This window comes from Entelurus aequoreus, linkage group LG08, assembly GCF_033978785.1.
Source record: "Entelurus aequoreus isolate RoL-2023_Sb linkage group LG08, RoL_Eaeq_v1.1, whole genome shotgun sequence".
NCBI lineage: Eukaryota > Metazoa > Chordata > Actinopteri > Syngnathiformes > Syngnathidae > Entelurus > Entelurus aequoreus.
The window spans coordinates 79,381,368-79,406,367 of NC_084738.1; the positions used below are offsets into that span (position 1 = coordinate 79,381,368).

At 38.2% G+C, this 25,000-nt stretch overlaps 1 protein-coding gene across 2 annotated transcripts in view; it reads right to left on the minus strand.

Moving 5' to 3' along the window:
• The window catches only part of LOC133655247 (microtubule-associated serine/threonine-protein kinase 4-like), a 96,948-nt gene that overhangs the window by 63,549 nt on the left and 8,399 nt on the right, over positions 1–25,000 (minus strand). Inside the window, exon 2 of one of the 2 annotated variants that reach the window (XM_062055225.1) lies at positions 8,575–8,655. The exons of the other annotated variant lie outside the window; for it this stretch is intronic. Within the exon in view, the coding sequence (XP_061911209.1) occupies positions 8,575–8,655 (81 nt within the window). The remainder of the gene's footprint in view (positions 1–8,574; positions 8,656–25,000) is intronic. 2 annotated transcript variants of the gene reach the window in all.

Sequence of the window (25,000 nt, forward strand, 5' to 3'; positions counted from 1 at the left end):
CCGTGTCACGTGCATCTCGGACAAACTGGGATCATGCGCTGGAAAACGAGCTCTGCTGATGGGGGAAGCCACTTGCTGCCACGCTGTAAATGATTGGAGCGGCGCCTTATCACTCGCACTGCACCAGACTGATAAAGGCGTAGTTTGTGTTTTAAGCCGGCGCCCCGCCCATACAACGATCGTGAATGAGTGAAAAGAGGGCTCACTGCGTTCAGCTAATTCTACCATGCGCAGAGTGAGACCTCTTTTTCCCGGCGCAGTCAACAATTCTGATTGGCCACGTCGCTCAAATGCCGGTGACGATGGAAAAAACCAAAAAAAACGTAACCTCTGGCGGTTATTTATCGGACTAATTAAAACCTCGATGTCGATTGGTCACGTCGCTCAAATGCCGGTGACGATGGAAAAAAAACAAAAAAACGTAACGTCTGGTGGTTATTTATCGGACTAATTAAAACCTCGATGTCGATTGGCCACGTCGCTCAAATGGCGGTGACGATGGAAAAAAAACAAAAAACAACGTAACCTCTGCCGGTTATTTATCGGACTAATTAAAACCGCGATGTCGATTGGCCACGTCGCTCAAATGCCGGTGACGATGGAGAAGAAAAAAAAAACAACGTAACCTCTGGCGGTTACTTATCGAACTAATTAAAACCGCAATGTCGATTGGCCACGTCACTCAAGTGCCGGTGACGATGGAAAAAAAACAAAAAACAACGTAACCTCTGGCGGTTATTTATCCAACTAATTAAAACCTCGATGTTGATTGGCCACGTCGCTCAAATGCCGGTGACGATGGAAAAAAAACAAAAAACAACGTAACCTCTGGCGGTTATTTATCGGACTAATTAAAACCGCGATGTCGATTGGCCACGTCACATAAATGGCGGTGACGATGGAAAAAAAACAAAAAACAACGTAACCTCTGGCGGTTATTTATCGGACTAATTAAAACCTCGATGTCGATTGGTCACGTCGCTCAAATGCCGGTGACGATGGAAAAAAAACAAAAAAAACGTAACGTCTGGTGGTTATTTATCGGACTAATTAAAACCTCGATGTCGATTGGCCACGTCGCTCAAATGGCGGTGACGATGGAAAAAAAACAAAAAACAACGTAACCTCTGCCGGTTATTTATCGGACTAATTAAAACCGCGATGTCGATTGGCCACGTCGCTCAAATGCCGGTGACGATGGAGAAGAAAAAAAAAACAACGTAACCTCTGGCGGTTACTTATCGAACTAATTAAAACCTCGATGTCGATTGGCCACGTCGCTCAAATGCCGGTGACGATGGAAAAAAAACAAAAAACAACGTAACATCTGGCGGTTATTTATCCGACTAATTAAAACCTCGATGTCGATTGGCCACAGCGCTCAAATGCCGGTGACGATGAAAAAAAACAAAAAAACGTAACCTCTGGCGGTTATTTATCGGACTAATTAAAACCTCGATGTCGATTGGCCACGTCGCTCAAATGCCGGTGACGAAGGAAAAAAAACAAAAAACAACGTAACCTCTGGCGGTTATTTATCCGACTAATTAAAACATCGATGTCGATTGGCCACGGCGCTCAAATGCCGGTGACGATGGAAAATAACAAAAAAACGTAACCTCTGGTGGTTATTTATCGGACTAATTAAAACCTCGATGTCGATTGGCCACGTCGCTCAAATGCCGGTGACGATGGAGAAGAAAAAAACAACAACGTAACCTCTGGCGGTTACTTATCGAACTAATTAAAACCGCAATGTCGATTGGCCACGTCGCTCAAATGCCGGTGACGATGGAGAAAGAAGAAAAAAACAACGTAACCTCTGGTGGTTATTTATCGGACTAATTCAAACCTCGATGTCGATTGGCCACGTCGCTCAAATGCCGGTGACGATGGAAAAAAAACAAAAAACAACGTAACCTCTGGCGGTTATTTATCCGACTAATTAAAACCTCGATGTCGATTGGCCACGGCGCTCAAATGCCGGTGACGATGGGAAAAAACAAAAAAACGTAACCTCTGGTGGTTATTTATCGGACTAATTAAAACCTCGATGTCGATTGGCCACATCGCTCAAGTGCCGGTGGCGATGGAAAAAAAACAAAAAACAACGTAACCTCTGCCGGTTATTTATCGGACTAATTAAAACCTCGATGTCGATTGGCCACGTCGCTCAAATGCCGGTGACGATGGAAAAAAAACAAAAAACAACGTAACCTCTGCCGGTTATTTATCCGACTAATTAAAACCTCGATGTCGATTGGCCACGTCGCTCAAATGCCGGTGACGATGGAAAAAAAACAAAAAAACAACGTAACCTCTGGCGGTTATTTATCCGACTAATTAAAACCTCGATGTCGATTGGCCACGTCGCTCAAATGCCGGTGACGATGGAAAAAAAACAAAAAACAACGTAACCTCTGGCGGTTATTTATCCGACTAATTAAAACATCGATGTCGATTGGCCACGGCGCTCAAATGCCGGTGACGATGGAAAATAACAAAAAAACGTAACCTCTGGTGGTTATTTATCGGACTAATTAAAACCTCGATGTCGATTGGCCACGGCGCTCAAATGCCGGTGACGATGGAAAAAAACAAAAAAACGTAACCTCTGGTGGTTATTTATCGGACTAATTAAAACCTCGATGTCGATTGGCCACGTCGCTCAAATGCCGGTGACGATGGAAAAAAAACAAAAAACAACGTAACCTCTGGCGGTTATTTATCCGACTAATTAAAACATCGATGTCGATTGGCCACGGCGCTCAAATGCCGGTGACGATGGAAAAAAACAAAAAAACGTAACCTCTGGTGGTTATTTATCGGACTAATTAAAACCTCGATGTCGATTGGCCACGTCGCTCAAATGCCGGTGACGATGGAAAAAAACAAAAAAACGTAACCTCTGGTGGTTATTTATCGGACTAATTAAAACCTCGATGTCGATTGGCCACGTCGCTCAAATGCTGGTGACGATGGAAAAAAAACAAAAAACAACGTAACCTCTGGCGGTTATTTATCGGACTAATTAAAACCGCGATGTCGATTGGCCACGTCGCTCAAATGGCGGTGACGATGGAAAAAAAACAAAAAACAACGTAACCTCTGCGGGTTATTTATCGGACTAATTAAAACCGCGATGTCGATTGGCCACGTCGCTCAAATGCCGGTGACGATGGAAAAAAAACAAAAAACAACGTAACCTCTGGCGGTTATTTATCCGACTAATTAAAACATCGATGTCGATTGGCCACGGCGCTCAAATGCCGGTGACGATGGAAAAAAACAAAAAAACGTAACCTCTGGTGGTTATTTATCCGACTAATTAAAACCTCGATGTCGATTGGCCACGTCGCTCAAATGCCGGTGACGATGGAAAAAAAACAAAAAACAACGTAACCTCTGCCGGTTATTTATCCGACTAATTAAAACCTCGATGTCGATTGGCCACGTCGCTCAAATGCCGGTGACGATGGAAAAAACCAAAAAAACATAACCTCTGGTGGTTATTTATCGGACTAATTAAAACCTCGATGTCGATTGGCCACGTCGCTCAAATGCCGGTGACGATGGAAAAAAAACAAAAAACAACGTAACCTCTGCCGGTTATTTATCCGACTAATTAAAACCTTGATGTCGATTGGTCACGTCGCTCAAATGCCGGTGACGATGGAAAAAAAACAACGTAACCTCTGGCGGTTATTTATCCGACTAATTAAAACATCGATGTCGATTGGCCACGGCGCTCAAATGCCGGTGACGATGGAAAAAAACAAAAAAACGTAACCTCTGGTGGTTATTTATCGGACTAATTAAAACCTCGATGTCGATTGGCCACGTCGCTCAAATGCCGGTGACGATGGGAAAAAAACAAAAAACAACGTAACCTCTGGCGGTTATTTATCCGACTAATTAAAACCTCGATGTCGATTGGCCACGTCGCTCAAATGCCGGTGACGATGGAAAAAAAACAAAAAACAACGTAACATCTGGCGGTTATTTATCCGACTAATTAAAACCTCGATGTCGATTGGCCACGTCGTTCAAATGCCGGCGACGATGGAAAAAAAACAAAAAACAACGTAACCTCTGGCGGTTATTTATCCGACTAATTAAAACCTCGATGTCGATTGGCCACGTCGCTCAAATGCCGGTGACGATGGAAAAAAAACAAAAAACAACGTAACCTCTGGCGGTTATTTATCCGACTAATTAAAACCTCGATGTCGATTGGCCACGTCGCTCAAATGCCGGTGACGATGGAAAAAAACAAAAAAACGTAACCTCTGGTGGTTATTTATCCGACTAATTAAAACATCGATGTCGATTGGCCACGGCGCTCAAATGCCGGTGACGATGGAAAAAAACAAAAAAACGTAACCTCTGGTGGTTATTTATCGGACTAATCAAAACCTCGATGTCGATTGGCCACGGCGCTCAAATGCCGGTGACGATGGGAAAAAACAAAAAAACGTAACCTCTGGTGGTTATTTATCGGACTAATTAAAACCTCGATGTCGATTGGCCACGTCGCTCAAATGCCGGTGACGATGGAAAAAAAAAACAAAACAACGTAACCTCTGCCGGGTATTTATCGGACTAATTAAAACATCGATGTCGATTGGCCACTGCGCTCAAATGCCGGTGACGATGGGAAAAAACAAAAAAACGTAACCTCTGGTGGTTATTTATCGGACTAATTAAAACCTCGATGTCGATTGGCCACTTCGCTCAAATGCCGGTGACGATGGAAAAAAAACAAAAAACAACGTTACCTCTGGTGGTTATTTATCCGACTAATTAAAACATCGATGTCGATTGGCCACGGCGCTCAAATGCCGGTGACGATGGAAAAAAAACAAAAAACAACGTAACCTCTGGCGGTTATTTATCCGACTAATTCAAACCTCGATGTCGATTGGCCACGGCGCTCAAATGCCGGTGACGATGGAAAAAAACAAAAAAACGTAACCTCTGGTGGTTATTTATCGGACTAATTAAAACATCGATGTCGATTGGCCACGTCGCTCAAATGCCGGTGACGATGGAAAAAAAACAAAAAACAACGTAACCTCTGGTGGTTATTTATCGGACTAATTAAAACCTCGATGTCGATTGGCCACGTCGCTCAAATGCCGGTGACGATGGAAAAAAAACAAAAAACAACGTAACCTCTGGCGGTTATTTATCCGACTAATTAAAACATCGATGTCGATTGGCCACGGCGCTCAAATGCCGGTGACGATGAAGAAGAAAAAAAAAACAACGTAACCTCTGGCGGTTACTTATCGAACTAATTAAAACCGCAATGTCGATTGGCCACGTCGCTCAAATGCCGGTGACCTTGGAAAAAAAACAAAAAACAACGTAACCTCTGCCGGTTATTTATCGGACTAATTAAAACCTCGATGTCGATTGGCCACGTCGCTCAAATGCCGGTGACGATGGAAAAAAAACAAAAAACAACGTAACCTCTGGCGGTTATTTATCCGACTAATTAAAACCTCTATGTCGATTGGCCACAGCGCTCAAATGCCGGTGACGATGGAAAAAAACAAAAAAACGTAACCTCTGGCGGTTATTTATCCGACTAATTAAAACATCGATGTCGATTGGCCACGGCGCTCAAATGCCGGTGACGATGGAAAAAAACAAAAAAACGTAACCTCTGGTGGTTATTTATCGGACTAATTAAAACATCGATGTCGATTGGCCACGTCGCTCAAATGCCAGTGACGATGGAAAAAAAACAAAAAACAACGTAACCTCTGGCGGTTATTTATCCGACTAATTAAAACCTCGATGTCGATTGGCCACGTCGCTCAAATGCCGGTGACGATGGAAAAAAAACAAAAAACAACGTAACCTCTGGCGGTTATTTATCGGACTAATTAAAACCTCGATGTCGATTGGCCACGTCGCTCAAATGCCGGTGACGATGGAAAAAAAACAAAAAACAACGTAACCTCTGGCGGTTATTTATCCGACTAATTAAAACCTCGATGTCGATTGGCCACGTCGCTCAAATGCCGGTGACGATGGAAAAAAAACAAAAAACAACGTAACCTCTGGCGGTTATTTATCGGACTAATTAAAACCTCGATGTCGATTGGCCATGTCGCTCAAATGCCGGTGACGATGGAGAAGAAAAAAACAACGTAACCTCTGGCGGTTACTTATCGAACTAATTAAAACCGCAATGTCGATTGGCCACGTCGCTCAAATGCCGGTGACGATGGAGAAAGAAGAAAAAAACAACGTAACCTCTGGTGGTTATTTATCGGAATAATTAAAACCTTGATGTTGGGGACGGCGTGGCGAAGTTGGGAGAGTGGCCGTGCCAGCAATCTGAGGGTTACTGGTTCAATCCCCACCTTCTACCATCCTAGTCACGTCCGTTGTGTCCTTGAGCAAGACACTTCACCCTTGCTCCTGATGGGCCTGGTTAGCACCGTGCATGGCAGCTCCCGCCATCAGTGTGTGAATGTGTGTGTGTGTGAATGGGTGAATGTGGAAAATAGTGTCAAAGCGCTTTGAGTTCCTTGGAAAAGAAGGTAGAAAAGCGCTATACAAGTACGACCCATGTTGATTGGCCACGTCGCTCAAATGGCGGTGACGATGGAAAAAAAACAAAAAACAACGTAACCTCTGCCGGTTATTTATCGGACTAATTAAAACCGCGATGTCGATTGGCCACGTCGCTCAAATGCCGGTGACGATGGAAAAAAAACAAAAAACAACGTAACCTCTGCCGGTTATTTATCGGACTAATTAAAACCGCGATGTCGATTGGCCACGTCGCTCAAATGCCGGTGACGATGGAGAAAAAAAAAAAAACAACGTAACCTCTGGCGGTTACTTATCGAACTAATTAAAACCGCAATGTCGATTGGCCACGTCGCTCAAATGCCGGTGACGATGGAGAAAGAAGAAAAAAACAACGTAACCTCTGCCGGTTATTTATCGGACTAATTAAAACCGCGATGTCGATTGGCCACGTCGCTCAAATGCCGGTGACGATGGAGAAGGAAAAAAAAACAACGTAACCTCTGGCGGTTACTTATAGAACTAATTAAAACCGCAATGTCGATTGGCCACGTCGCTCAAATGCGGTGATGATGGAGAAAGAAGAAAAAAACAACGTAACCTCTGGTGGTTATTTATCGGAATAATTAAAACCAACGACCAACACACCATTAACTATACACTACTGCCATGCGAAATTTAATAACAAAACAAGATATAACAACTGGACAGCAATTATAATCAGCTCAGTTTTAAATGTTGCAATAAAAAAAACTAGATTTTATTATCAAAAACAATATTTATTAACACACAGAAAAGTACCGAAAATTGGTACCATCGATTCCCAGGTACTGGGATTTGAACAGTGTGCATCCCTAAAGAAGAGTGTTTATTATTCAGTAAGTTAATGCTCATTATACATTCTGTCCCGTTCACTAATTATTATTAACTTGATATCAACTTTTAGTGTCGTTAGTTCTCAACAGTCAACAAACACAGTGTCTCGAAACTTATCGTAAATGACATTCTCAAGTGTAGACACAAACAATAGCCAAGGAGTACGGTAGCGGTCTCGTTACTCATTCTTTGCCCGTCAGGAAATGGTCACATGACCAACACAGGAAGCGAACAAACAATCAGTAATCGGAGAAGGTGTCCGGGTAGCAATATTTACTTTGGCACATACTGAAAGATGCTATTAATATCTAAATATTGTTTCTTAGCAACACATAAGGGCCAAAGTTTCACTAACAGGTCCTTTTTTATGCATTTTTTTGCTCCTGAAAATGAATCTGCCAGTCATTTCCTTGAATATCGATTAGTTTTTGAGTAATACGCCGTTACTATTTGTACTTTCTATTGCTAGAGTCAATATGTGGCCCTTGTCTCCCCACGTAGACGATGTCAAAATATTACATTCGTCACTTAATTGCATGTTTTTGTCGCCCTGGTCCACGATTACTTCAAAAAATGTTTAACATTGTGAGCAAAAAAGATTTAAGAATCGTCATTTACTCTTCCGTAGACACCATAGCCGGGCGTCTTGAGGAAAACATCAGTAGAAGAGGACGGCAAATGGTAAATAAAAACAGAATACAATGATTTGGTTCAGAGAATCCGGAGAAATCGCTGCACGTAAGCCATGATATTACGCACCTTGGATCCCTCAAACGGTACTGCATCAAAAAGCCACATCAGTGTGTAAAGGATATCACCACATGGGCTCAGGAACACTTCAGAAAACCACTGTCAGTAACTACAGTTGGCCGCTACATCGGTAAGTGCAAGTTAAAACTCTACTGTGCAAAGCCAAAGCCATTTATCAACAACACCCAGAAACGCCGCCGGCTTCGCTGGGCCCCGAGCTCATCTAAGATGGACTGATGCAAAGTGGAAAGAAGAAAAGAACCCTCCGGATGGTCTTATCTTTGCAGTATATTCAATAGAATATAAGTTTAAAAAATCATTGTTTTCTGTTTTTATTTACCATTTACACAACGTGACAACTTGACTGCTTTTGGGTTTTGTACAACGCCAGCGTCTTACCTTGTTTTTCTCTCGTTTTTGAACGCCGGGTGTGCTCTTCTTTCTCCGTTTTTCCGCAGGTTCTGACTCAGTCTTTCTCCCCTAGGGGATGAAAGATGACCTTGAGTCTTTTAAATGTGCTCCACCAGAAACCCAAATGAAATTGTCTGCAGTAATCTGCAGGTAACAACAGCTTGATGATGCAGGCCCCGCCCACATTTTGGAGCTAAAAATGGGCGATTTTTCTCTCCAAAATTGCGATTCGATTTGCAATTTTTCTATTTTTTTTTTTTTTTTAAAGCGTAAATCTGCAAAAATAACGAGTGAAGGAGACACGTTACTTTTATACTGTCGGTCAACATTCTTGTCTCATTATCATTGAGGGCCACATGGCAGTAATGGCTGCTTTCAGAGGGCCGCTTTTTTTAAATTAATTTACATTATGCATGCGGGTAATAACCTGTGATTAATCATGATTAATCGAAATACATATGCATTTGATTATTTGATTTTTTTATGTATAACTTGCTTTAAAATCCTAAATAAAGGTGACAAGCAGATATTGAACTCTTTGTTTTTGTCTCACAAAAATAGTTTTGCAATACAGTATATAATAATAATAATAAATAATGAATTACATTTGTAACGCACTTTACATTTGTTAAAATCTCAAAGTGCTACAAAGTATAAAAAAAATAAACAAAATTTATAATACATATATATATAAATATGTATATATATTTTTTTAATAATAATAATGAATAATGAATTACATTTGTAACACACTTTACATTTGTTAAAATCTCAAAGTGCTACAAAGTATAAAAAATAAAATAAAATGTAACATTTAAAAATTAAAAATATAATATATATAAAATAAAATAAAAAATACAAAAAAAAAGAATACTGTTTCTCAGCCGTTTGTAAATGTTGCAGTTTATAAATAAAGGTTTATTTAAAAAAAAGGAGCCTCTGCGCATGCGCATAGCATAGATCCAACGAATCGATGGCTAAATTGAATCGATTTAATTGATTAGTTGTTGCAGCCCTAATATATATATATATATATATATATATATATATATATATATATATATATATATTTTTTTTTTTTTATTTATTTTTTTTTTTAATGTATTTTTTTTTTTTTTTTTTTTTTATACTTTGTAGCACTTTGAGATTTTAACAAATGTAAAGTGTGTTACAAATGTAATTCATTATTCATTATTATTATTATTATATACTGTATTGCAAAACTATTTTGTGAGATAAAAACAAAGAGTTCAATATCTGCTTGTCACCTTTATTTAGGATTTTAAAGAAAGTTATACATAAAAAAATTATATATATATATATATATATATATATATATATATATATATATATATATATATATATATATATATATATATATATATATATATATAATTATAATAATATAATGATCAGATAATATTCAAGTTTAAAATACGCATTTTTCCCCCTGTCAAAATTGAAAGAACAAATGCATTTAGTAAAAGAATAAAAAATAAAAATATCTTATTGAAACCCATTTTTTCCCCAGGCTTTCGCGGGCCACATAAAATGATGTGGCGGGCCAGAACTGGCCCCCGGGCCTTGAGTTTGACACCTGTGCGCTAGCATATGCAATCATTTGCTTTAAAAATATTCGGCTTCATGCAGACAGACGTAGAGCGTTAGTCTACATCAGGGGTGTCCAAACTACCGCCCGCGGGCCAAGTGCGGCCCGTCTTCAATTTAACCCGCGAGACGGCATGAGTAAAATAAGCGGTGTTTTCATAAAATATACAAATAGACTGACAGCTGCCATTTTGTTGCCATCGTAAGTAACTTAAGTCAGCGGCCATTAATAGTACATAAATTTGACTACGTGCAAAACATTTATTTATATGACCCAAACTAAACAACCTTCCCTAGTCATGGTGCTTAAAAAAATTAAAGAAATAGCAAGGTTCGCAAGGCGCTACCAAAGCACAGACCGGTTTCCACAATGTCTTGGTCAGTGTGCAATTTTCAACAGGAAGTGATGCACTTAAATAGTCACAGCTGTGGTTAATCAACTGGTATAATAAATCAAGAACAACATCAACAATGAAAGGATGAATAATTGTATATAAGTTATCACACAACTTGTTTGCTATGAGTTCAGGTTGCCCTGCGTGAAGACAAACTGTCTTTGATCTTATCAAGCAAAAGGCGGATGGAATGCGCCGTGGAGGTGTCGGTTTCTTTGATCTATTGGACTGCCACAGGAAGGACCCGAAATCCACGAGCAGAGAGGAGGCAAACCTGACAGCGCTCCAAGCACCTTTTTGTTTGAACTGTTTATGACCCAGTGCAGCAGCTGTTTATGACCCCCCCTCCCCTTAGAAAGCAGCTGCAGCTATGTAATCAGGAAATGCCCAAATAAATGAGGAGGCGTGTGGAGCTTGTTCCTCAGAGCGGTGGGGTGACACTGACGGAGGGTGCAGGTCCACACGCGCTCTCCTCATGAGCTGAATTTAATTCTGTCTCTGTTTGATTCCTTGCTTCTTGTCTTGTTTAATAGATAGTTCGGTGTTTGAACCTGACAGCCCAAATAATAGATAAAAAGGGAAATTGTACAAAATAAATCAAAGACTCAGTACAGTATCATAGGAAAATAAATAAAGCAATAAAAAACTAATGAAAAAAAAAATGATTGAAAATTTTTTATTTTTTTTAAATTATAATAAACTTTTTTTTTTTTAAATATAATAAAAAAAATGTGTTCAAGCTCACTGAACTTTGTGGATATTATGAAAAACGTCAAAATGTCAAAACCACACCCATTTAAATCCATCAGAGTGCATGATGGGAAAATGTAAAACACTCTCCACACTTATCCACGTTTGGCACTTTTTAGCTGCTTGATACTTCTGAGTGATTAAAAACCTTTAATGAGGTTCTCACGGAAGCTAAAAATTAGCGTTCCGAAACGTGCACACTAGAAAACGATCCTAAAATCCCTACGGACACATTGACTGGTTCCAGCTGCATTAACACTCCGCCTGGCGACAAGGGTAGCTCACAAGCGTATCGTGAAAATGTTGGGACTGGGATCAACTGAGAAGCCCCGCCCATGAAGTCAACAAACACACACCCTGCTGGCATGAAGAGGCGTGGCTTGTTTACTTTACTTTACTTTAAAACAAACACGCTTTTGCAAACTTGATAATCATGCCTTTCAGCCTTTCTAGAAGCAGCTCTGCACGCTGGAGGTGGGTATCAATATATAATATATAACATATATATATCAATATATAATATATAACACGGTATCATTATGTGTCGCGGTAGACACATAATCGATAACAATAAAAACATTTATTCGATAAATAGTTCCGGTTTTTTTGTTTGTTTTTTGCTCGTGGGAAGAGAGCGGAAGTTGCAAAGCAAGGTTGGTTGCACGGACACAGGCTGAAGGAAGTGATCAGCCAATCAGGTGATAGTATCAACTATCACGTTTGGTTGTCTCACTGTGGATTCTCTGCATGGAGTTTGAGTTTGAGTTGAGAAGAGAAAGTGAAAATGAAGAAAGTGTGGATAAAAGAGGAAAAGTCACCTGGACAGTTTGGCACCATTTAGGATTTTTTATTTTTAAAAGGGACCGTGGACTACGTTTACACTGCAAGAAAAATGTGATCTTTATCAGACTCCAGTATAAACACGCACAGGCCATAATGTGGCTCCAATGAGGCCCCAATGTGGCCCCAATGAGGCCACAATGTGACTCCAATGTGGCCCCAATGTGGCCGCAATGTGGCTCCAATGTGGCCTCAATGTGGCCCTAATGTGGCTTCAAAGTGGCTCCAATGTGGCCGCAATGTGGCTCCAATATGGTCCCAATGAGGCCCCAATAAGGCCCCAATGTAGCTCCAATGAGGCCTCAATGTGGCCCCAAAGTGGCTCCAATGTGGCCCCAATGTGGCTCCAATGTGGCCGCAATGTGGCTCCAATGTGGCCCCAATAAGGCCCCAATGTGGCCCAAATGTAGCTCCAATGAGGCCCCAACGTGGCCCTAATGTGGCCATGATGTGGCCCTAATGTGGCCATGATGTGGCCCAAATGAGGCCCCAATGTGGCCCAAATGTAGCTCCAATAAGGCCCTAACGTGGCTCCAATGTGGTTCTGTGTCACTTGAGGGCAGCAAAACCAGATTTGGTGTGCTTTGTCAGACCAGTGTGGTCTGCAAATGACGCTGGACCGCTAATACCACCTTAGCCCCTGCTCACCCTTTAGAGCACTGCACGGAAGATGTTTACATTTTCAGACTTTGCACTATTTTCTTACACTTTCTGAAGCATTTCTTGCATATTCCTTTGATTGTGAGAGCATGTTGTTGAGTCTTCCATGTGCTTTTACACTTTTCTTGCCATGTTGCCATTTCCTTTCTGCCTTCATAGCTGAGGGCTGATAATCATTTACAATAAAAAAGTTTACATTTCATATATTTTCCTCCTGGTCCAAAAAAAATATTTCTATTGACATGAACAGATACAAAAAAGGTATATCGTGATGCAGTTTTCAGGGCGTAAGTGTTTTCTAACGGCATGATTACCGTATGGACGTTATGAATGGACTTCATGTTAGCTGGTCCACATAGTGGCGAGCCGGGCCAAGTCTGGAAGCGGCGTGTAACCCGGCCCGCCAGAGTCCGGGGGGGGGTGACGTCACGCCGGTTCTCAGAAGACTTTCCTTCTTTAACTCTTGACTCAGCTCGACGTGGGTCAAAGGTCAGGGTTCAGGCCCAGATTTAGCACAACTGGGTAGCCGCGTCCTCTCTATACGGACCACGGTCAGAACAAAATGCTGGTCTCGACCTGTCATGTTGCACAATCTGTACCAAAGTAGGGAGAACATCCAGTAGGGTTCTACGGTATACCTGTTTGAAAAGTACCGGTTCGTCATATTTATTTATTTATTTATGTTACGGGCATGACGGCGTGTCGTCGTCACGTGGTGACATTGCTGGTTTTACGAGCAGAGGAGCATGTTCGGCAGCGCACACACACAGAGTACTTACAAGCAGACACCGCATGTAGACAGAAAAGGGAGAACGGACGCATTTTGGCTTAAAAAGTAAAGATAAAGGTGAAGTTATAACACTGAAACACCCTCAGGAAGAGCTGCCAGCTAACATCTGACAAATAAAGTAAGTTTCTTGCAGGTATCATTATCACTGGAGGACCAGGAATAGCTAAACATGCTTCACTACACACCGTAGCCGGCGTCACAATGTAAACAAACGCCACGGGTGGATCTACACCTGACATCCACTGTAATGATACCAAGTACAAGAGCGTTTCTAGTCCATACTACTATGATGACATCAATATTTTTAGCGTCACAAAATCTTATCAAATTTTATTTGTCAAAAATTTTAGTGGGTGCGGCTTATATATGGAAAATATATTTTTCTAAAATTTTAGTGGAAAAAATATTTATTTTTCTAAACTGTTAGCTTATATATGGAACAAATATTTATTTTTCAAAATTTTTAGTGGGTGCGGCTTATATATGGAAAAAATATTTATTTTCCTAAAATGCTAGTGGGTGCAGCTTATATATGGAAAAAATATTGATTTTTCTAAAATTTTAGTGGGTGCAGCTTGTATATGGAAAAAATATTTATTTTTCTAAAATTTTAGTGGGTTCGGCTTTTATATGGAAAAAATATTTATTTTTCTAAAATTTTAGTGGGTGCGGCTCTAATATGGTAAAAAATATTTATTTTTCTGAAATTTTAGTGGGTGCGGCTTATATATGGAAAAAATATTTATTTTTCTAAAATGTTAGTGGAAAACATACTTCTTTTTTTTAAATGTTAGTGGGCTTCTATATGGAAAAAATATTTAATTTTCTAAAATTTTAGTGGGTGCGGCTCTTATATGGAAAAAAAAAAATTCTAAAATTTTAGTGGAAAAAATATTTATTTTTCAAAAATGTTAGTTGGCTTATATATGGAAAAAATATTAATTTTTCTAAAATTTTAGTGGGTGCGGCTTATATATGGAAAAATATTTATTTTTTTAAAAATTTTAGTGGGTGCGGCTTATATATGGAAAAAAATTATTTTCAAAAAATGTTAGTGGGTGCAGCTTATATATGGAAAAAATATTTATTTTTCAAAAATTTTAGTGGGTGCGGCTCTAATATGGTAAAAAATATTTATTTTTCTAAAATTTTAGTGGGTGCGGCTTATATATGGAAAACATATTTATTTTTCTAAAATTTTAGTGGGTGCGGCTTGTATATGGAAAAAATATTTATTTTTCTGAAATGTTAGTGGAAAACACTTTTTTTTTTTAAATGTTAGTGGGCTTGTATATGGAAAAAATATTTAATTTTCAAAAATTTTAGTGGGTGTGGCTCTTATATGGAAAAAAAAAATTCTAAAATTTTTGTGGAAAAAATATTTATTTTTCAAAAATGTTAGTTGGCTTGTATATGGAAAAAATATTTATTTTTCTAAAATTTTAGTGGGTGCGGCTTATACTGTATATGGAAAAAATATTTAATTTTCAAAAAAATTACTGGGTGCGGCTATATATGGAAAAATATGTATTTTTCTAAAATTTTAGTGGAAAAAATATTTATTTTTCAAAAATGTTAGTGGGCTTGTATATGGAAAAAATATTTATTTTTCTAAAATTTTAGTGGGTGCGGCTTATATATGGAAAACATATTTATTTTTCTAAAATTTTAGTGGGTGCGGCTTATATATGGAAAAACTATTTATTTTTCTAAAATGTTAGTGGAAAACACTTTTTTTTTTAAATGTTAGTGGGCTTGTATATGGAAAAAATATTTAATTTTCAAAAATGTTAGTGGGTGTGGCTCTTATATGGAAAAAATAATAATTCTAAAATTTTTGTGGAAAAAATATTTATTTTTCAAAAATGTTAGTTGGCTTATATATGGAAAAAATATTTATTTTTCTAAAATTTTAGTGGGTGCGGCTTATACTGTATATGGAAAAAATATTTAATTTTCAAAAAAATTAGTGGGTGCGGCTATATATGGAAAAATATGTATTTTTCTAAAATTTTAGTGGAAAAAATATTTATTTTTCAAAAATGTTAGTGGGCTTGTATATGGAAAAAATATTTATTTTTGTAAAATTTTAGTGGGTGTGGCTTATATATGGAAAAAATATTTATTTTTCTAAAATTTTAGTGGAAACATTTTTTTTTTTTCTAAAATGTTAGTGGGCTTATATATGGAAAAAATATTTATTTTAGTGGGTGTGGCTCTTATTTGGAAAATATATTTATTTTTCAAAAATTTTAGTGGGTGCGGCTTATATATGAAAAAACTATTTATTTTTTTCCCCTTTAATTCCCATGGACTGTGTTCAACTTTGAATAATCAAAAAATGGTCAATATTTCCAAACTTCCCGAGCTTAACTTCCCGTGGTAAATTTCCGAAAATTTTCCACCCCTTTGCAACCCTAAACACTAGTTCACAACAAGTTGATATTTCCATTTCACGACTGGACCCAAACATGACAGACAGATGATGTAATTAAAGATGACAGACAGCCACACCTACACCCTCAGGCCCCGTTGGATCAAATAATGCTACTCTTTTTTTTTTTTTTTTTGTCATGGAATAACTCAGGAAACGTCTGGAAATCTCCACCCTTGCGAGTGGGCGTGGCCTGTCTGAAGGATCCATAACCCAGAGTTCCTCATTTTCCCACCAGCCATCTGTTTCCTGAAGAAGGAAAAGAAAAAAAAGGGCCACCTCATCTAAACATGGACTACATATTTATACATGCTGTGTACATTCCAGCTGCTGCACCATAAACAAAACAAAAGCTGCCAATCCGGGTCAGTCTGTTTGCCTAAAAAAACACAAAGCCTGAAAAAGAGCCATGACTAATGTTTTTACTTAGCTAAGTCTTCTTTCTGGCTTCTGTCCATCTTGGAACTTGATTGGCATCTTTATTTATGAGGCCGGCGTGCCCCGACACGTTTTGCCAACCCGCACTTGAAGGCGTGCTAACATCTCTTCATTGCGCAACGCTAATTGGGAACTTTTACATTCCGAGGTTTAGGGGCTTGCGCGGGAGTTCAAAGAGGAACAAAGTGGCCTTCTCTGCTGGCCTAACGTAACCGGAAATCATCAACATAATTAAAGATACAAAGTCATTTACTTTCCCTAAATATGTAAAAGTATTCATATTGTCTTCATGTCATATTAGAATAGTTTTATTGTCATTATTACAGTGAACAGGTTCAAGGAACAACGAAATTGGAGCAGATCCTCTAAGGTCCATACACAATAATATAGTAATATAAATAGTAAAAAAGAAGATATACATCTATATATATGCATATATCCACACACATGCATACATATACATATATACACATTAATATATACACATACATACATTTATACATATTGTCAGAATATTGTCTAAGTTATCACAAAACTTTGTGTTTCAATGAGTTCCCGGCGAGCAGAAAAAAAGCTGTCTTTGATCTTACCAATCAAAAGGCTTGTAAAACTCCACTGTGTAGGATGGGAAGTGACATAAAGGTGGCGGTTTCTTTGATCTATTGTAATCCACAGGAAGATTTTGTCTCGACCCGAGATCTACAAAGCGGAGCAGGAAGCAGGACCTGACGCAAGCTCCAGGCACCTTTTCTTTGAACTGTTCTGTAACCAAAGGCGAGGGCTGTTTATGACCCCCCCTTCCTTTAAAAACAGCTGTTGACATGTAATCAGGGAAAGTCTAAATAAAAGAGGAGGCGTACAATCTTTCGTCAGAGCGTGGTGAGACAGTACAAGAGTACAACCCAGACGTTTCTCCTCAATGAGCTAAATTGAATTCTGTCTGTTTTTGCCGCACACTTGACATATTACAGTTGTCTGTTCAACATCTTCCCGCTTGAAGCCAAACCATCGCCAGACGATGGACCCCCTGCTGTTTTTCTTGGGAATTAATTCTTCCTTCATTTGTTACCAGATTGGCACCTTCTTTCTCTCGTATTACCACTCGCACCGCAGCTAAAGTTACCCATGCCGCTACCTCTCTGCTCCGCAAGGGCGTATACGTATGTGACGTATGTAAGAAGGTGCGCTTGTTTTATGTCTCTGTGAGAAGGAGAGACAAGAAAGAGTGAGGAGAGCCTGTAGTGTAATGCCCGCAGCTAAAAGCAACTGCCTGAGAACGTATACTCCAATATCACCATATAGTCATTTTCTATATCGCACAGAGACAAACCCGCGATATATCCAGTATATCACTTTTTTGGCCCACAAAGAAAAAGAACACTACGTTGATTAGGTGGCATTTACAAAATTGCAAGGCCATTTTCAAGAAGGATGTTTAAAGAGAAACTACATCTTGTAGGCCGACACCGGAAGCTAGCTCAGCTGTCCTGGTGATGAAATGGGGAAATGGCCGCCACTTCCACTTGAACAAGCCGACTACGAGCGGCACCACTGGCTGATACGGCGTCCAATACCTGCTACAAATTGTGAGTTCAAATATTTTATTTCTTTACGTTGAATACGTTTTTTGCCATTTTGATTTTGACAGTAGCACATAAGGTATGTTTTAATTCCTGATGCGGGTTTATGGATTTTTAAATGCGCCGGAAAATAACCCGTTTTGTACACTGTTGAGGTGGCTCAATGCCCAGTAGTGCATAAATGTGTTCCTGTATAGTATTTCTCCAGCAATGGTCATGTGGTGACATCAATGATGGTATTATGTGGTGACATCATTGATGCTATTATGTGGTGACATCATTGATGGTATTATGTGGTGACATCAATGATGGTATTATGTGGTGACATCATTGATGGTATTATGTGGTGACATCAATGATGGTATTATGTGGTGACATCAATGATGGTATTATGTGGTGACATCATTGATGCTATTATGTGGTGACATCAATGATGGTATTATGTGGTGACATCAATGATGGTATTATGTGGTGACATCATTGATGGTATTATGTGGTGACATCATTGATGGTATTATGTGGTGACATCAATGATGGTATTATGTGGTGACATCAATGATGGTATTATGTGGTGACATCAATGATGGTATTATGTAGTGACATCAATGATGCTATTATGTGGTGACATCAATGATTGTATTATGTGGTGACATCAATGATGGTATTATGTAGTGACATCAATGATGCTATTATGTGGTGACATCAATGATGGTATTATGTAGTGACATCATTGATGGTATTATGTGGTGACATCAATGATGGTATTATGTGGTGACATCAATGATGGTATTATGTGGTGACATCAATGATGGTATTATGTAGTGACATCAATGATGCTATTATGTGGTGACATCAATGATGGTATTATGTGGTGACATCAATAATGGTATTATGTGGTGACATCAATGATGGTATTATGTGGTGACATCAATGATGGTATTATGTGGTGACATCATTGATGGTATTATGTGGTGACATCAATGATGGTATTATGTGGTGACATCAATGATGGTATTATGTGGTGACATCAATGATGGTATTATGTGGTGACATCAATGATGGTATTATGTGGTGACATCAATGATGGTATTATGTGGTGACATCATTGATGGTATTATGTGGTGACATCAATGATGGTATTATGTGGTGACATCAATGATGCTATTATGTGGTGACATCATTGATGGTATTATGTGGTGACATCATTGATGGTATTATGTGGTGAATTCATTGATGCTATTATGTGGTGACATCAATGATGGTATTATGTGGTGACATCAATGATGGTATTATGTGGTGACATCAATGATGGTATTATGTGGTGACATCATTGATGGTATTATGTGGTGAAATCATTGATGGTATTATGTGGTGACATCAATGATGGTATTATGTGGTGACATCATTGATGGTATTATGTGGTGACATCATTGATGGTATTATGTGGTGACATCAATGATGCTATTATGTGGTGACATCATTGATGGTATTATGTGGTGACATCATTGATGCTATTATGTGGTGACATCAATGATGGTATTATGTGGTGACATCAATGGTGGTGACATCAATGATGGTATTATGTGGTGACATCAATGATGGTATTATGAGGTGACATCATTGATGCTATTATGTGGTGACATCATTGATGGTATTATGTGGTGACATCAATGATGGTATTATGTGGTGACATCATTGATGGTATTATGTGGTGACATCAATGATGGTATTATGTGGTGACATCAATGATGGTATTATGTGGTGACATCATTGATGCTATTATGTGGTGACATCAATGATGGTATTATGTGGTGACATCAATGATGGTATTATGTGGTGACATCATTGATGGTATTATGTGGTGACATCATTGATGGTATTATGTGGTGACATCAATGATGGTATTATGTGGTGACATCAATGATGGTATTATGTGGTGACATCAATGATGGTATTATGTAGTGACATCAATGATGGTATTATGTGGTGACATCATTGATGGTATTATGTGGTGACATCAATGATGGTATTATGTGGTGACATCAATGATGGTATTATGTGGTGACATCAATAATGGTATTATGTGGTGACATCAATGATGGTATTATGTGGTGACATCAATGATGGTATTATGTGGTGACATCATTGATGGTATTATGTGGTGACATCAATGATGGTATTATGTGGTGACATCAATGATGGTATTATGTGGTGACATCAATGATGGTATTATGTGGTGACATCAATGATGGTATTATGTGGTGACATCAATGATGCTATTATGTGGTGACATCATTGATGGTATTATGTGGTGACATCAATGATGGTATTATGTGGTGACATCATTGATGGTATTATGTGGTGACATCAATGATGGTATTATGTGGTGACATCAATGATGGTATTATGTGGTGACATCATTGATGGTATTATGTGGTGACATCATTGATGCTATTATGTGGTGACATCAATGATGGTATTATGTGGTGACATCATTGATGCTATTATGTGGTGACATCATTGATGGTATTATGTGGTGACATCAATGATGGTATTATGTGGTGACATCAATGATGGTATTATGTGGTGACATCAATGATGGTATTATGTGGTGACATCATTGATGGTATTATGTGGTGAAATCATTGATGGTATTATGTGGTGACATCAATGATGGTATTATGTGGTGACATCATTGATGGTATTATGTGGTGACATCATTGATGGTATTATGTGGTGACATCAATGATGCTATGATGTGGTGACATCATTGATGGTATTATGTGGTGACATCATTGATGCTATTATGTGGTGACATCAATGATGGTATTATGTGGTGACATCAATGGTGGTGACATCAATGATGGTATTATGTGGTGACATCAATGATGGTATTATGTGGTGACATCATTGATGGTATTATGTGGTGACATCATTGATGGTATTATGTGGTGACATCAATTATGCTATTATGTGGTGACATCATTGATGGTATTATGTGGTGACATCATTGATGCTATTATGTGGTGACATCAATGATGGTATTATGTGGTGACATCAATGGTGGTGACATCAATGATGGTATTATGTGGTGACATCAATGATGGTATTATGTGGTGACATCAATGATGGTATTATGTGGTGACATCATTGATGCTATTATGTGGTGACATCAATGATGGTATTATGTGGTGACATCATTGATGCTATTATGTGGTGACATCATTGATGGTATTATGTGGTGACATCATTGATGGTATTATGTGGTGACATCAATGATGGTATTATGTGGTGACATCAATGATGGTATTATGTGGTGACATCAATGATGGTATTATGTGGTGACATCAATGATGCTATTATGTGGTGACATCATTGATGGTATTATGTGGTGACATCATTGATGGTATTATGTGGTGACATCATTGATGCTATTATGTGGTGACATCAATGATGGCATTATGTGGGGACATCAATGATGGTATTATGTGGTGACATCAATGATTGTATTATGTGGTGACATCAATGATGGTATTATGTGGTGACATCAATGATGGTATTATGTGGTGACATCATTGATGGTATTATGTGGTGACATCATTGATGGTATTATGTGGTGACATCAATGATGGTATTATGTGGTGACATCAATGATGGTATTATGTGGTGACATCAATGATGGTATTATGTGGTGACATCATTGATGGTATTATGTGGTGACATCATTGATGCTATTATCTGGTGACATCAATGATGGTATTATGTGGTGACATCAATGATGGTATTATGTGGTGACATCAATGATGGTATTATGTGGTGACATCAATGATGGTATTATGTGGTGACATCAATGATGCTATTATGTGGTGACATCAATGATGCTATTATGTGGTGACATCATTGATGGTATTATGTGGTGACATCAATGATGGTATTATGTGGTGACATCAATGATGGTATTATGTGGTGACATCATTGATGCTATTATGTGGTGACATCAATGATGGCATTATGTGGGGACATCAATGATGGTATTATGTGGTGACATCAATGATTGTATTATGTGGTGACATCAATGATGGTATTATGTGGTGACATCAATGATGGTATTATGTGGTGACATCATTGATGGTATTATGTGGTGACATCATTGATGGTATTATGTGGTGACATCAATGATGGTATTATGTGGTGACATCAATGATGGTATTATGTGGTGACATCAATGATGGTATTATGTGGTGACATCATTGATGGTATTATGTGGTGACATCATTGATGCTATTATCTGGTGACATCAATGATGGTATTATGTGGTGACATCAATGATGGTATTATGTGGTGACATCAATGATGGTATTATGTGGTGACATCAATGATGGTATTATGTGGTGACATCAATGATGCTATTATGTGGTGACATCAATGATGCTATTATGTGGTGACATCATTGATGGTATTATGTGGTGACATCAATGATGGTATTATGTGGTGACATCAATGATGGTATTATGTGGTGACATCATTGATGGTATTATGTGGTGACATCAATGATGGTATTATGTGGTGACATCAATGATGGTATTATGTGGTGACATCAATGATGGTATTATGTGGTGACATCATTGATGGTATTATGTGGTGACATCAATGATGGTATTATGTGGTGACATCAATGATGGTATTATGTGGTGACATCAATGATGGTATTATGTGGTGACATCATTGATGGTATTATGTGGTGACATCATTGATGCTATTATGTGGTGACATCAATGATGGTATTATGTGGTGACATCAATGGTGGTGACATCAATGATGGTATTATGTGGTGACATCATTGATGGTATTATGTGGTGACATCATTGATGGTATTATGTGGTGACATCATTGATGCTATTATGTGGTGACATCAATAATGGTATTATATGGTGACATCATTGATGGTATAATGTGGGGACATCGATGATGGTATTTGGAGAGGTCGTCATTGAAGTCGGACGTCACTGAAGGCCTAGTTGGGAAACGCACGGCCCGCCACTGATATATTCATATGCACGCATGCACGCACGCACGCACATATATATTTATACACACATATATACATCAGTGTTTCCCATAAACTGCCAAGATACCTGTGGCGGTGGGGGCGTGGCTATGAGCGTGGTCACCATGACATCTTCGAGTAATTTGCATAATTTACTACAATGATATGATTTTCTCTAAAAAGGCTCAAAAAATGTATACTTACTAACTAATAATAACCGTTTTGTTTTAAACGTCCATCCATCCAGCCATCCATTTTACAATATAATTACAACACTTTATGTACATATTTATATACAGATTTGAACAATAAGTTATTCACTGAAATATATTTATTAATTGTGGTTCTTAAAAAAAATATATCTTATAAAATATAAAAGCTCAAATGTCTCTTAAAGCTCTGCCCCTTTAATTAGTGCATACTAAATAATTTAACTTTAGCCTACTACTACAACCATATTATTTACCAGCAACATAAAGTGAAACAGAGGCAGAGGTGTCCTGCCACAGTCAGTAACAAATAAACAGAAAACAGTAGTGGTCAAATACAAATAAGGCAACAAGAAAAGTATCCTACACTTCTCTTTTGTAAAGTAAATCTGAACAGCCGATATGGGCATCTACATCAACTATATGATTTGTCTGAGAAGCTGGACAGGACAAAAAAAAAAAAAAAAAGTATTTTTTTTTACTTTATTTTTTAAAATTTGTGGCGGACGTAATTCTTTCGTGGCGGGCCGCCACAAATAAATGAATTTGTGGGAAACACTGATATGCATACATATACACACATATATATATATATATATATATATATATATATATATATTATATATATATATATATATATATATATATATATATATATATATATATATATATACACACATATATACACACACACACATTTATATATACACACACATACATATATAAACACAAATATATATATACACACACACACATATAGATATACATATTTTAACACAAATGTATATATATACACACACATATAGTTATACATATACATAGGAGGTAGCGGGGGGTGTATATTGTAGCGTTCCGGAAGAGTTAGTGCTGCAAGGGGTTCTGGGTATTTGTTCTGTTGCGTTTATGTTGTGTTACGGTGCGGATGTTCTCCCGAAATGTGTTTGTCATTCTTGTTTGGTGTGGGTTCACAGTGTGGCGCATATTTGTAACACTGTTAAAGTTGTTTATACGGCCACCCTCAGTGTGACCTGTATGGCTGTTGACCAAGTATGCATTGCATTCACTTGTGTGTGTGAAAAGCCGTAGATATTATGTGACTGGGCCGGCACGCAAAGGCAGTGCCTTCAAGGTTTATTGGCGCTCTGTACTTCTCCCTATGTCCGTGTACACAGCGGCCTTTTAAAAAGTCATACATTTTACTTTTTGAAACCGATACCGATAATTTCCGATATTACGTTTTAAAGCATTTATCGTCCGATAATATCGGACTGCCGATATTATCGGACATCTCTATATATAACGTTGAACCAGCGCCTCATTGTTTATGTAAAAAGCAAATAAAGCACACATATTGGGCGTGAACAAACACAATAATTAAGGCTACAGACACACAAAAGATGGGCGTGAACAAACACAATAATTAACGCTACAGACACACAAAAGAGCGTATTGCCAGGAGATAAATAAACTGTCTAAATAAACTATTGTTGGAGCCAATAAAACAATGTGTCACATTTTAGTGTTTCCTATAAACTGCCAAGATACCTGTGGCGGTGGGGGCGTGGCTATGGGCGTGGTCACCATGACACCATCGAGTAATTTGCATAATTTACTACAATGATATGATTTTCTCTAAAAAGGCTCAAAAAATGTATACTTACTA